General features: G+C 41.7%; 1 protein-coding gene across 1 annotated transcript in view; it reads right to left on the reverse strand.

The window, feature by feature from the left end:
• T265_10039 (hypothetical protein) overlaps positions 1 to 16,357 on the reverse strand; it is a gene marked incomplete at both ends in the record, with an annotated part of 147,989 nt that overhangs the window by 117,386 nt on the left and 14,246 nt on the right. The window contains one exon of the mRNA XM_009176290.1: positions 2,878 to 3,125. Within this exon, the coding sequence (XP_009174554.1) occupies positions 2,878 to 3,125 (248 nt within the window). The remainder of the gene's footprint in view (positions 1 to 2,877; positions 3,126 to 16,357) is intronic.

Raw genomic sequence — 16,357 nt, forward strand, 5'->3', positions numbered from 1 at the left:
CCAAAAACATTCCCTGATGAGGGACCTATAGAGGGGGCTCCAACTGAGAGTGGATTACATTCAGAGTGTGACCTTTTTCTTTTAAACAACGAGCAGTAAATCGTTGGCGCGTAGGTGTGAACTTTCAAGCAATAACAGTATACGATGGTCCTGAATCCCTCTTTTGGGAAATGGTACACAATAATTAAAGGAGCATCAAGCGCACTTAAAAATCCGCCTGCTTTGAAGCTTTTCCAGAGTGTAAATGTTTAGTTTTGCCAGGTCAATGGGACGTCCGGATTTTAAGAAAGATTTGGAGTTTTTAGACTTATAGTGTGTATGGGATGATTCCCGGGGCTTGATGGGTTCCGCACTTAAATACTTTGTTTGAAGAAACCAAGCACACTACTGTAGAATAGTCAGTTTGCGTCTGTTGCATCCTAAAATAGTCGGCCAGGAGACTAAAAAACGCCAATCAGGCAACTTCCACTTGACTATCATTACAATTACTTAAGGGAACATGACACTTTATGCGAGACCACTGATGATCCGTACTCTAACTACAAATCCACCAGAGCCGTTTTATTGTGGCCTCAAGTAGTTTGGTCCATTAATTCGGTCCCACGACATTCCTTCCTTCAAAGACTTACGAGCATTACAGTTTTCGCGAATGTGAGTTATCCCAATTGTCTTTAGTTACTGGCCCTCATTCGTCTTCCCGAAGGGGCACTGATGAAACACAAAGTGAATCCGTCATGTAGCACATTAGAATAGTAGAATCCCGCGGTGAGAACGTCAAACTTTGCTTCAAAGGCAGAAGTGTTTTCGGTTTGGAAGGTTTTCTGTACACCAACCAGTAGTAAAATAAATCAGAATGATGTTTATTTGCGATAGACCATTTACGTAGCTGGTCTCATATTTAGAATAAAGTTATCTTGGAAATTCCATGCACAATGCGTTAGCCATTTATTGAACTCACATTTTGAAAGCCGACTGGACCTGCTGAATTACTCTCCAAAATTATATATTCCGTTGAATTCCAATGGATATTTCTCAGACACGTAAGGAGGGGGAGGGGGAGGGGAATTTGTATTCACATCTTCTTGAAGGTGTTCTGGTTAGTTTACAACAAAAGCTCCCTATTATTATATTTGGATTTCACCGTCATTATAGTTCGCTGACAGTGAACCTCTCTGTGTGTGATGGATTTTGAATCTAGGAAACCGATGCGCGGACAACATCGCACGCAAATGGTACCTGAACTTTTTTTATTTTTACAGCGTGAGTTATCTGAAGCAAGCTATCTGGCAACATACGGGCCCCACATGCTAGGCCAAGGACACTTTCTGTTGATGGAGTTTAGTGGGATCGAATTTCAAGTCTTGCACTTGCGAGCTTTGTTGCGAGCTGTGGCGGACTGTCCAAATAAATCTGACGTGAATACAAATTCCAGGAATTCGGAAACTACTTACCACGAATAAATTCTGAATCGAATCCAGTTCCTTGCCAATGGTGTTTTAGAAATTATCAGCTAACATCATGTCGTGGTGGTGCTAGTTTTGCTAACCTATCAGCGTTAACGCATTCTCTGTAGATAGACGTCGTGAATCGAGTAGGGAGTTATTCCGACCATAGAACGTTTTGAGGGATTGTATGTTGCAGTTCATCCCAATTCCTCAGTTTGTTTTATTTAAGCTCAGTATACGAAAGGCAAAATCACCAGTTTTTTCTTGACGAATTTCTTGTTGCCTGGGATATTGGGATATTGTGCGTCATGATGCTGAGGAGGAGGAATCGAATTTCAAACACTCTGACATATATAGAATCTTATCAGTTTCCAGGCGAATTTCTATTAAAATAATGCGCTAGAATGTATAACGCGTTAGTTGTAGAGCTCCTGAAATAGCGAAACTTGTAGCAGTTTACTTGAGGATTTTTGGAACTAGTTGGACACTACTCATAGTGAATAGTAGACTCTACTGAATACTCTCGCAAAAGAATCTTAGGAAACGTTGTGTGCTGCAGCTTAAGGGAGGGGTCACCAGTGCGCTTCTGGAAACCGAAGACCAAGTTGGGTTTTCGGGTTCAGCAACTGAAAATTTACACGAGCTCCTGAATAAGACTCCGGTAACCATAATTATAAATTGAGTCTACAATGCAAACTTCTCTCTTTTGTTTGTTTTCGCACATCAGTATTAGCTAAAGACATCCATTATTCTGTCTCAACCAAAGAAAATACGTTGATGAATGTGACACTACTCAGAAGGTTCCTGACGACACTCCGAGTGGTGTTCCAACAAGAAAGTATACCGCGGTGTCCCGAATATCGTCCCAACCGAAGAAGGATGTGATCTCCGTGAAGCACATTCAGCTGAGGAATTTTGTAAATGAATGATTCAGTTGGAATTCATCTGAGTCGCTCGTACAAACCAAACAGGCATGTAAATCAGTGTATTTCGTAATCTCCGTACAAATGGGGTCAAGTTGGACACGAGATTACTGAAACCTTAGGAGTTGTTCCCATTTGATAAGCTCTTAAGAGGGGCCAAACCGGTTGATGACTGCGGTAGAGTTTTCAGAAACATAAAAATACCCATGAAAATATACTATGATATCTCAAATATCGTACCAACTGAAATATGAGGCGATCCTTGTGCAGCACATTCATTTAAAGAATAACAAATGTGAGAGATTCTGCTTGAATCTGTGTGAATCTCCGGTTAAAATTAGATTAGCATGCAAATGAGTGCATTTGTTGAAACTTAAGGGCTATTTCAGGCAAAACTGATGGCACTTGAAATCCCATAAACTCCCCTAAGTAGTGTTGGATTGTCAGCAGCCCGAATTCCAAACATGACTTGTCTCGAACAGGCCTTTATTATCACCATAACCATTTACTTAGATGACAGCTTTCAATGTGTGCCTTGCGTTGCTTGTACAGCACCCGGCACAAACTTGTACAGGCAGTAGGAAAGTGCATTTCCATGCATGATCTTGCGTTCCGGACACACACGAAGGTGTGCAGCCATCCGAGTTGATTGGTCCGACCGCGTGCTAAATCATTCAACCGTCCCACTACGGAAAACCCCGCCGATACTGGTGGAGATTTAGTCCTCTCAGTCTTCAGTTGATCAGAATCTGTGGGGCTGTAAGGAGAGAATCAAACAAACGCTTTTGCTGCGATGTTCCTGTTAGATTTTAATTGCCCATCGAATTTGGGTACCGTAGCCAAACCAAAGTGCTTTTTGTGTCTGGCATCGCTGTAAATCGAACGTGAGTAACTGGCGATTTGAATGTGTGTTTCGGAAATTTCGCTTTGACTCTTATCTCGGATGATTGTCTCTGGGAGATGCCGGAGTCCTCTACAACAAGAAAAAATCCTTATGTAGCTCTACCATATGTTTATGCCGAAGAGGAACTGAGAGGACGGCGAACCTGTTTTTCGTCATAGTAGTTTGCAGGTGTTAGCAGTCAGTAAATCAGTCTAAATAAGGGCAGAATTTACACCCACATACCAATCACTATTGCAGCAACTGCAATCACTACTTGCCAATTGTTGGCTAGTGTACTGTGATTAGGGGGTCGGATTGTTACTCGCTGAAGCATTGGATTACGGTCTACACGTATCTTTTCGCTTACTCTCAACCAGCTTCAACGTATGAATTACAACCACTGATCGCAACTTGATTCACCTCTGCGGGAGAACCCCTGAACCAGTACTTATTCCCTTCTAAGTATATCTGTGAAACCGGTCGGCCTCAATTCACTGCGTCCGCCTTATCCATTCGGTTGTCATAGAATAAAGACATAAATATTTTGCTCCCTCTCTCTGGGCCCAAAGTTAGCCCTCTTAGGTTAAATACAAAACTGCATTAGAAGTAAATTGGCACGAGCGACCAACCAAAAGTAAAATGAATTCACGTGAACAAGAGTGGTTCGTTTCGAAACTGTCTGTGCACACTGTGGAGGCTGATGAGTTGTGGTGCAGAGAGCCCCACAGAATGAAGTGATTTTTGGGAGCCGGTCACATACCGACACACGGAACGAATCTTCCAGATATGTTTGGTCAATCATTTGTATGAGCAACTTAGCGTTTGAATATACTGGATTACAATTTGAACCAGCCCGTTTGAGTCCACTTTACTACGTCGTATATTCAGTCGTGCGCTCCGCTAGAAGACGCTGTACACTGCGATCGCTTGAAAGCTGGTAGACTATATGGGAGGAATGAACCTGATGTACCACGATGGCGTTGTCTTTACAAACCTTTCTTGGTAGTTTGAACCATGTTCATTCGTGTTCGGTTGTGCTACTTTGAAGATGCACTTTGAGATGTGCCGTTGTTTTGTTCCAGTTTTTTAGTTTTCCTCATTCACATTCACGCTTCACTAGCCTTCCATCGATCCACTAGAAACGCATTTAAATCAAGATCCTAATGCTTAAGATAAGAAGTTTGCATCACAGATACGTTGGAAGGTGGAAGAAACATTTGTTCACTAACGGCTACTGAAACTTTTTTTTAAATCTGTGGTGACAACATATCTCCGACGATTACAGTCCTGAGGCTGAAAGAGAATGAATCTAATTATTCATCCGCTGAAAGACAGCTACCTATATAGTGCTGTCACGCGCGACACACCAGTGCTAAAAAAAATTAACATGGCCTTTAGGCGAGGCTGCAGTCCCGCCCAAATAAGCTTGATTCAACGACGGAGCGACTCCAGTTTTCCAAATTTATCTGCTACCCATGTAGTCTACCAGCTTTGGCGATTGCAGAGACGTTTAAATTGACAGACTACAGCGTCCTATAACGGAGCGCATGACTGAATATAAAACGTAGTAAAGTGGACTGAAAGGAGCTGGTTGAAGTTATGATCCAGTATATTCTAACGCAAAGTCGCTCATACAAATGAATGACCGAACAACTCTGGAAGATTCGTTCCGTATGTCGGTATGTGGCCGTCACCCAAAACTAACTTCATTTTGTGAGGCCCTATGCATCACAACTCATCAGCCTCCACAGTGTGCACAGAGAGTTTCGAAACGAATCAGTCTTGTTCACGTGAATTCATTTTACTTTGGTTGTCCGTGCGTGCCAATTTACTCCTGACGCACTTTTGTATATAAACTAAGTGGACTTGACCTTGAGGCTGAGGGCAGTAGAAGACATCTTATGCTATGACATAGCTTTTATCTGTGTCGACTTTCGGTGCCTGTTAATGTCTTCCAGGTAAGCGGATTTGCCTGTGATCGGGAGCGGCGGTTTGGTGTATACGTATTGGACTCATGATTCTTCGAGTTCTTTTTTGCTTATGACTATAGTGATGCTTTCTCCAATCTTGGATTCAGTAGAGAATTAAAGGACTTCAAGCATTCCCTCTTCGATGATTACGCTTCTTCACATCACATTGGGCCCTGCAAATAGAAAGTTCCTTCCTAGAAGATTGAGCAGTTTTCTACATCTCTTCCATTTTAATTTGGATTTATCGGCTGTGCGCATTCCACCTGTCTCTAGAGGGAGGCCGAAACACTCCACCCACCACGGGTAGCCACTCGGTAGTCCGATTAACATATACATGATATAGCACAAACGAAGAATGAGTTTCTTCGGTGTTCAGCTGCTCTTTTTCAAGTCAGGCCAGTAGCATTCCATATTTGACCTTGTAGCAATCGATACGGTCAAAAGCAATTTCCGCTGCCATTTCGTCTTGTTTACTATTCATGTGCATATTGGTCTTTGTAGACAGTCCAAGTTTAACAGCGTAACCCAAGCCGACATAAGTATCAGGTTGCTCCAAGCATGGTATATCACCCTGCACATAATTGCCAGACAGTTTGTTGGTGTTGTTGATTCGGTTATCCTATTCGGTTCGCGTCTACGTATGTGCGCGCTTGCGCGAGGGTACGAGCGAACCTGAATGTTTACGCTAAATTTTTACACTGTTACCGGTCGATAGATTCCGCTTAATCTGATATAGAGATACGATGGTGCGCGTTGTGCAGATTCCATCTTGGAATCTCCGTCCATAGACCTGGAGTAGAACATAACATCAGGATCCACTGGAACTGAGCTTAGTAAACAGATGACGTGTCAAGGTCAACCAAATATGAAAGGGAACTTTGTTTTGTTGAAATCAACAAACACCGATGTTCGATTTTTTAGGATTAAACATCGGTAGTTACACTCGACTTCGGAACAAGAGTTCCTCTCCTTCCAAAGATTCGCAGCTGTAAAAGTACGACGATATAGCAATAACCCAGTTGTATCGAAATCTGTTCAGTTGTTGAGTTCATTCTCGGACGGATCAATACTCATTTTATGACTGGTGCGTTTGCTTTATGACTTGGCTAAAAAACATGACAAGGTTTATCGAACGGTGCTCTGCAATCACGTGAAATAACCCCACCGAACAGAGGCTTTTTGTCCTCATTCGAAGGCAGAGTTTCTCAAGAGTACTGTGAAGGAACCAGAGTCGACGAAATTAGTCGGGTATATATTGCAAAAAAATAACCACTACTTCAGAACTTATTTTCCATCAAGTTTCAAGACATTCAACTGCCAGTATAAAGGCACTCCAGCCTATACGGAGAAATTCTAGGTGTAAACATAGATTTCTCTAGTTGTTGCAAGGCTAACTGGCCTCGGTACCGTCTATTAGCGTCAACTGCGTTGCTTCAGCTGTTATGCTGGTGCTCTCTGGAATTTTCCATCCAAAAACTTCGGGAAGAATATTTTAGTGTGAACAGTTTCGTGATTCTAGTAATGAGGGATCCTGCCACACCTTAAATGACCGTCGAAAACGCCAGGAAATTAACTAGCACTTGAAAATTTGGTTCCGTTAACAGTTTCACAGTCGTATCGCCTCTCGTTGATTTGTGCCTTTATTGGACTTTGGTCGTACTCAGCTGGCCAATCTGGCTTTACTCCAAAGATTATTTCCCGTTTTACGTCTTCAAACATTTACTCACCGACGCTACTGAACATAGTGATGGCTGCCTGGCTACAGCTTGGCTTCGATGAAATAAAGCTTGGTCCACTACGTGCAAAAAAATCAGCACCACCAAACCAGAAAACAAGGCTTGTCAGTTTTGAATATCTACAACAAATTACAAGCGTACCTAACCATGGTCTATGGAAGACATTCTGGTTTTATTCCAACCCCTGCTAGCGAAACTATCGTTGGAGCAACCCGAAATGGAAACGGATACATTCAGACGGGCTGCTGCTATATATTCGTTTTTTCTGGATGGGGATATCGTTGCTCTTTGTAAGTGAGTAGCCAGGCTCTAAGAAATGATGTGAAACTCGTCCGATGGGAAAGTGTCCTGTCATTTCCTTGCCAAAATGGCAATCTAACGTCCCTTCGTCGTTATGCACCAGACCTGTGTTTATTTGAAGGATTAGCCCATCCCAATGATGAATCCTTATTCTTATTTTCCATTCAAATGTGTATATTCCACTTCTGTTTGAGTGTGTGAACATCTTGTTCCTGATTGTTTTTTGTCACAATCAGGCTTTACTGCACCAATTTCTCCACCTTCTGTATGCCTTCTACTCATCACTAAACCGGTCTTCTTTTGCTGTTTTATCCCAGATGTTGCGTCACTGTGAATAAGAATTGTCTCCAAAAAGATGTCTTTCATCAAAACCAGAAAGTTGTGCATTCGTGTTGAGTCATATCTTGCTTGCTAACATTCGAATCTGAGAACCAGATGAATAGCCCTAGGAATAAATGAACGCAGGATGTATGCCATGCTTCGGAACTTGAGTTCTGAATTTGGATTTTTTGTGAATTTAATTTATAGTCACTCCGAAAGTCGTAAGCACGTTTTCTATCACCTCACGCTGTTTATGGCTTTCTCCCAGAAGTAAAATTGCACCTTGAGAAACAAAACATTTCAGTGGTGGTGACCTTTATATGTAGATAAAAGCTGCTGCGCACTAGAAACCCTCTCATGAATAGTCTTTGCTTCAGGGAACTCTAAAATGTTTAAACTACTAGGCCTTCAAGCGTTCCGAATCCCAAGCCTTTAAAAGTACATGATGTGGATCCAACCGTTAACATTATCACAAGCGAATTGCTTAGGAGATGGTTGGTTTATATCTGAGACGGTCACCCAAAGCTGCACATTTTTCACGAAGTTGACCCAAACGTTTTTCAACTTTTCGTAAGACAAAATAAAATCAGTAATCTGTTTAGTATATTCTGATGACGCTATTTTGATGAACTACGAAACTCCATAAGCCATGTAACTTGCTTAAGGAATATTGATACTTCATATTACCTTTGGCGTGTTTCTGAGAGGTCCTGATATGGGGGAGTGGGTCGACACCGAGAATTCTGACTTGAATGGCGATACTGTGGGAGAAATGGCAGTAGATACCATCTACTCAAACCTCACTATAAATCAATCAGCCCATGGTCACACAACAGTATAATTATGGTCACTTGTGGATGGTTAAGTATCATAAGCTCCTCTTGCGTGCACCACCCAGCGCTTTCCAACTATTTTGGGAATCTAGGATGGTGATCAGTTTGATCTTTCAGAGGCTGTTTGAGAGGAACACCCCTGCTATTTTCTTTCACGACCAGCTTTCGTTAAATTTAATTTATGATGCTGCGCAGTCACAAACTAGCTTCGTTTTGCTCCGTTAGATCACCAAACAACTGGGAACAAAGCTAATCATACTTGTGTGCTTACTTCGCTTGTTTGTCATCCAAGGACCTATCTGCATTTGAGCTAAATTAACCCGTCTGCTTGGGGATTTTACGACTTCAGTATGAGGTGCTTGGAGTTGTTGCACAAGCCTTGACTGTATTGTCACACATGGTATAAATTTGCTTCCAAGTGCAATAAATAGTCGTCAAACAGGCATCGAAAAACAATAGCACACAGAATAAAGAGAGTGGTTACAGGGTCCTTATAAAGTGTTTTCATCTACAATCATGTAGCTCCGCTTCCCTAATTTTATTACCTCGAACACCTTCACAATTCAAATTCAGTCAAACAGCAGATGACAATTGTTACGTTGGGTACTTGGGATTGAGATTTACTACGTATGCCCGACCGCCGTCTACGAGAAGACCTTATTTTGCACCCCAAAACTCGTGCTATCAGACGTTTCGTGCGGAACAGAACATGAAGTGGCAGCATATACTGTCATGTATGGCGCTGTGCAAAAATTGTATCATCCTGGTTGGCGTTCGCGTGATTTTCCTTTATGTATCTAAATACCATACAGGACAGGACGTAACCGATCAAATTGGTGAGCGTGCTCTAAGGCCTTAGCCATACCGCCCAGCTAGCACTTTCTCCCTTTGTGTACAATCAGTCTCGCTGATTGTGTATTTCTACAACATGATGCTCATATGTGGCCAATTCCGTTACACAGGAATCAATACACGCTGTATACTTGGTCACTTTTTCTGAGGACGTTATAGTCCCCAACAGTCTACTTTCTACTCATTTGTTGGCACGGCCTCACCTCCCATATTTGCGTGGCGCGCAACCATCAGTATCCACTGCTGATGACGAAACCGTCATTTGTGCCTGAAGTGTGTGCTCCGGTTGTTCTAGAAATCACTCTTCATATGACATTTACCGTCGGCTTTACTTCGTCCTTCCAATCGCTTTCCTTGACCAAAACGACTGAAACTCAGTCTCCAATAAAGCCTCCCATTCCCAAATAAAATCCAGTCGTGGCTGGTCAATGTGAAACCCAGCTGCATATTTTGATTGGATACAACGTCCACCGTAGACTGAACTGGTGGGCAAGATTTCGTTCTTCGAGTCCCAGTTAAAATTGTCTGAATGAATCACCGTCTCCGCTCACTCATCCAAACTAACGTTTGATCTAAAAAACAAACTTTAGAAATCAAAAGTTCTTTTCTGTGGACCATAGAGCCTACGACAATTGTGAGTCTTCCACAAAGCCCTCACTAGCTATGCTGCTGTTTTCTGACCGGCATTTTTCCTGATAAGGAATGGAACAGTCAAGATAGCTTTGATTCTTTCAGGTGTGAATTATGGCCGATTTTGTACCATCATGGTAAGGGGCACGACTCGTAGACAATAGTCCAAGTAGGCTTTTCCTCAAGCGTTGTTTAGAGGCATGCGATGTGAAAATGTTCAATATTTTGTCTCTCCGTTAGAAACCCAGATTCAGCATGAATCCGATCGTTTTTTTGGGACAAGCAGTTCAGCTACTACGTGGCAAATGGTCTATTTATAACTGCTACTGTTTCACATCGTAGGGTAATCAAAAAATTTTGAGCACAAACTTCTAACTATCCTCTCCATTGCCTAAAGAATTTGGTGGCAATGTTTTTTGGGACGTTTTAGAAAACTATCTGCTCGTCTGGGGGTGTTCCGCTTCTCACATTCGAGCTTTTCTCTAAATCGATTGTAAACTCAAATTCGCCCAGATTTACTTGTGCAAGGAGCATTTAGTCTTTGACAGGGCAACAAAATGTGTTTGTGTCAATTTCTCCGGTCTCAAGAATAGGATCTTATCACTGTTGGCAAGACGATTTTGATACATTTTCTTTGATTGATGAAACCAATTTTACTCCCTCGAACGGATAGTTCCTTTCGTAAAACTGATCATATTCCGCTTCTTTTAGCAAGCAACAGCTTCGCGATTGTAAGCCGTACTCATCTTTGGTTACCTGCTATGAAAGTGTAAAACGTTTGAAAATATAAAAACATGATTCTGGGACTGAAATTCATGATAAGTAGGATAGTGACCCTCACTAACTAATCACATTGCACTGTGTTCCTAATTTGTGAAATTCCTGAAATGAATTTTTCAAACCTTCCATGGTGTAGCTCGGTATTGCGTGCAGAAGTTCCACCAACGTTTCCAGCTATCAGAGAGAACTAAGTGTAGGAATTTTTACCAAATTCATCGAAAAACGAGGAGACCAGTTATTCACTAGTGCTCATATAAAGCAAAGACGTTTCGTGCAAAACGGAAAACTGTCAGTCGAAGTCGTCTGTCACTCCAGTTCCGCTGAATCGTATCCTCATATGTTTGGACCATCCTAATAGCTGTACTTGTACGCATGAGGAGTTCCATATTCCTGTAATTTGAAATAAGCGCGGATGTTGGAATGGAAAGATAAGATTATGCGAACAGTGTCAGAATGCACAGTGTCTTCCAAAATGAAAGACACAAGGACAAATCGGGGAACAACTTCTCATGGGTGTATTTCACAGTTTAACCTCTCGTGGATTGAGATCATGTAGAAACTGGCTAGAATTGAATCACTACATCTGAGGGTAACATCAGTGAAATACCAAGTGGGTGTCCCTGCAATGCCCATTTTATTCATCCAACATTCGGCTGACCATAAACTAGTAAGGTGATTACTGGAAAATTTGGGTTCCATTCGTGATTTATTCAGTCCATTTTATGCGAAGCGCTCGTTTTAAAGTATACAAAATGTGAACAAAATACCAAGTTGAACTGCTGATACGTAATTTATTGATGGTTGATCCCTGTTTTCCGACGCCGCATTTGAGTAGTAATCAGACTGCATGTGTAAGTTTGTCATTGGTCTACTCTATTACTCCAACTATTACCTGTAAGTACTTGTTTTGTGAACACACACGTCCCATTTTGGGTTCATAGGTGAACATACAGAAAGATCGATTTGATGGCATTGGGTAGCTCTTTTTGGCCTGATTTATCAGGTGGATTTTTAGGTATCTTTGATCGTCAATTACGTTAGGATGTTTTATTTACAACTCATTACAAATGATAAACAAATAATCTTTGAACCATTGAAGGCTGTATCCTCTTTGAATTTTTTTTTTAAAACCAACTGTAAATTAATTTATATGTATCTTCTTGAACGTTCAGTGTAACGCAAGTCAACCCGGTTTATGAAGTGCTTCCAGCTTTCAGTTTTACCTCAACGAGTTCCAAGAGCTCTAGTAAACACTTCGTCCGCTATGGCAGAGGTATATGCTTTTCCGAATCCACTTGGGTAAAAAAGAAATTTTAACAATAGCGTTGTTGTCTGACTGCAACGTGGAGCAAGTGATCGGCACCTACAACAGAATATAACCACAGCGAGAGAGTTCACACCACCAGAAAGAATGGGGTAACTTAGCAGATGCTACAAGGCTAGGATCAGAAAATACACTTATCCAAACCTATCCAGCCGCACAGCTGATTGGACTGTTAACCACGATGGTATTATACCTAACAACTTCGAGACGTAATTCAATCAACTGTTGTGTCTAATGTGGCTCACATCAATTCATTTGCATTGGTTTTGAAGCTTGCATAAGTGAAACCGAATGAATAATTAAACTGCATGCCTTGCTGGTTGGGTCAGTTAGCGGCAGGGCAGTAGAAAGACCCGAAACCTGCTCCACCGATCGTAAACCATATCTAACTCACTAAAAGACGGATGAAATACTCTCAATCACCTTGCTCTGAAATCATAGTCACAGACCGTTACGCGGAAGGCTGGTAGCATTGACCCAGTATATACGCACATGTTTTCCCGTACGATACTGTCGGCTTGACTTACGGGTGATGGCTTATTCTCAGATGTATTTAATTCAAGTTAATGAGTGAGGTGTTGACGTTGAATGTTCGTCACTCATTAGCTAATTCAGGCCGCTGGGCATTTAGATTGGCGAACAATTTTTGAATTCCCATGGGTATTTCTCCGTATCCTTTTGGTTCCAGCGTCCCGCGATTGGTACACAGTACGCTCTACGGAGCTTAGCTTGAGATGGATTTTTCCAGTAGACGCTGACAAGCTCGCTCACTGTTGAGTACAGAGTTTTGTTAGCTCACTTTGGAAGGTTATTTGAAAAGATTATTTTCGCCGAATGTGGTGCGCTGTTGGCTGGATCACCAGACTTACGTCATGCAGCATCATATCCCCAAAAGCTGTGATGAAACTATTAATGTTAGCTAGCCTGTTTTTTAAACATTCCAATGTCTTTATCACTTGATATCAGCGCTATCATACTTTGTCTTTTACGGTTGTTTGCCTGTATCTTTCAAGTCAAAACCGCTGCGGTTCTTGTATATTTGTAGTCATCCTTCAGTACTTTAATTCGGCACTTTCACAAAGATGTGCCGGATGTAGTCTCATATTATTGGTGCAAAATATTCCAGGAGTTGCGCCATTGCAATTTTTCGCTAGTAAAATGCAGATTTAGGTCTAAACAGAAAACAGCCGATACACTAATAGGAGACGGGATTATTTTTTGTACCTGAACAACAATATATCATAGATGAGCTGCTTGAAATCAGTCTAGTTTCCGAAAACTTGTCAACGGCATTGGTTTCTCCATAACATGACCACTGTCGTGACCGTACAATATCATCTGCCCCTTGGAAATTATGAATGTACGGTTGCGGTATGGAGCAAGAGAAAATGCAACCACATGAGTGCAACCTCAAGCAATACGTTCCTAGGGTAGACCGGCGCACCTTAATAACCATGTGTTTGATTTGTAGTGCAAGTATCTTCATTTTTGGGTACAGAACATGATAGCCGCATAGCTTTGAATGCTTTTAGGATGCTGAGGTGGCAAAAATTGAATACCAAAGGTTTCAGATCCACCTTTAGGGGAACGAATACACAAGACCTGAACGAAGATCATTCCATCGAGCTAGTGTTCAGCCAACCGATAGACCAACCACAGTTTGTAGTGAATAGTTACATAGTATTCTCAACAGATTAACAGTATAGAGATATGTTTTGGAGACATCTTTTTACAAGTAGGTACGAAAATCTTCCTTGATAAACTGCTCTTCGTGTAGCCGGCTTGTGATTTACGGTATAAATACACCGGTCAGTTGAATGAATGGCAAACGTGTTTGTGCAAACACCGTGACACAAGACACAATGCTGTGCACGGAAAAGCGACAGATATTTCTACTACAGACGTCTTGTTTTGCTTCTGAGGACGAGTGCAGTTGGAAAATAACCTAGCACGTCCACCTCTTGTCTACCAAAATAGTCGCTTTCGATTACACCAAACATGAGTGTTCCAGTTGCTTCATTTTGTTTCAATGGGTGCATCTTCCATAGCGTTTCTAATAAATGTCTTCGTCTGTTTATTTGTCTGGTATTCATCCGGTGTTCATCCGCTGGTCAGTTTCACGTAAGAATCGTCAACACGATCTCCAATCTAGTTTGTATAGCAAACAGCCGTTTGCTTCTTACTCACTAAACTAGCGTGCGTTTGTTTAAACTTTCGTTTATTTTCCTGAAGGTTATTCGCCATCAGGAGAGAAAATGTTGACCTACTTCAAATCGGTTTATCAAAACTTCATCCTATTTTCAAACATCCATGGACCAGATTCTTAGATAACTTTAGCTACTTTGCTTGCTTGGATTGACAAGTTGGTCTCACTATATTGCTCTAAATGCGCATAATGTGGACTCCGATAAAGCTGTGTAAATTTCCTTATAACCTACATATTAGCTCAGCCAACATTACTCTTTCACTCAAGGTTTTTTTGCCTGTTGGCAATTCTTTTAGGTTTCCAGATTCATACTGACATGCCGTTCAGGATAATGATGATGGTTTTTCCCGAGACACACGGGAACGCGGTCATGACCGTTTCCTCTAGAAACGCAGTCAGTATTTGTTCTTTAGGTAACAATTTATCAGCACGTTTCATCCTGACTCCTAAACTGTATTACCAGTTTTGGTACACTACCATACAGGATCAGCCGAATTACGACGGAGACTGATGGTCTTCTAGTGTTTCCCAGATCGTCATTGCACTGATCAGTTGTCGTCACTTTTAACGTGGCCTCCAAAAACAGAGACAAGTTAAATGAATGCTGTCTTAATTGACGCCTAGGATCTGCGTCAATAGATCAGACTTCAGTGACTTTTTTGGTGCTATTCTGGTTGAAAGCATGTTTTTTGTTTACGTCACTGGACCATTAACCGTATATGTTCACCGAATGTACAATAATTGGAACACCAAGTTTCACAAAGAGACAACACGGCTACTGAGCTGCCATGATTTTGTGAACAACGGAATTCGAGTTTTCGCTGATGTCCCTCCCTACGTTGACTTTCTGGTTTGAACAAACGACATCTTTTTAACACACCATACCCTCTCCATGCGTACAAAATGCCGGCTATGTGATTGAAGTACCCAGTTGTTCACAGATTTCTCGTAGCAGTAGAGTTATGCTTTGTCGCAATTTTCACGGTGGAGTGCATATGAACATATTCTCGTGATTGACAATGGAATATGGAATAGGAATATACGCTATTCTTAGGCAATCCTGTTGAAACGTTGGGCCGTTAACAAATATCTGCCTTGGAACTATTTCTAAAGGAACATTAGTCTTTGTCTGAAAGTGCCCCGACATTTTTCCAAAATTTTCAGTGCTGCTTGAGCACCTGATCCCGAGGTTCCCTTCTTTTGGACGACCACTTGCAGCGTGGCATTTAGGCTCGGTTGCTTCCATAAAAAGCTCATCAATCACACATGCTGAACTGAATGCAATGCAAACTATTCCGGCCAGGGTGTTTGCCACGGGTCAGTCAGATAAACAATTCTTGTCTGCCACTTAGTTTGCTTACTGTTGCTTTTGTGATTGAAGTGGCTGTCACAAATATGGTGACCCTAAGTTTGCCATAGCAAACGGACAACTCCATTGTCCTCGAACCTGGCCCAACCCTTCCCTTGATATCCGTGTTGTGTAAAAAGCATTCTTACAACATACTTTTTGGAGGTTGGTATTGCTGCTGTTTTATTAGTCCAGGAATCCAGACCAACACCAAAGCTTTGCAGGTTCAGTGTCGGTTGTTTTTGAATGGTTCCTTACGTTCCTGTTTTGGCCTGTATTCGAAAGCTACCTGTAGTTAAATCGCACAGCTTACAATACAGAGTAATGTTAGTCCTTAGCAAAGCCGACAGTCCAAGTTTATCACAGTTCTACATCTCATTTATTTTTCCTTTCTTGTTTTGTGCCGATCTGATAATACTACGGACGCGCCCACACAAATGCACTTCCATTAACCTTGCATAAACTGAACTAAAAATGGAGCCCAACTAGACGAAGCCAATGATTTGTCGCCTTATTTTTGGTCTCCTATTTACATAGGCTAATGTGAGTACTCAGGTACAAGAACTTCACTGGAAAAACTGTCGAAAGCTTCGGAGAAAATAGTCGCATCAAAGCACTGGTTCTGTGGCCACAAAACCCGTATTACGATTGACCACGGTATTTGCTTTAAACGGTTTTGAGCCACTATTTCGTTCATGGTGATGAGATATGGAAATATTCAGTTGACATTTCGTTCTGTCTGTGAGGCCAAGATGCGCAATACACCTGTTTATCTTCGGTGAGAATCAGCAGGAACGCGCATCTTA

Source organism: Opisthorchis viverrini (assembly GCF_000715545.1).
Source record: "Opisthorchis viverrini unplaced genomic scaffold opera_v5_332, whole genome shotgun sequence".
Lineage (NCBI taxonomy): Eukaryota > Metazoa > Platyhelminthes > Trematoda > Opisthorchiida > Opisthorchiidae > Opisthorchis > Opisthorchis viverrini.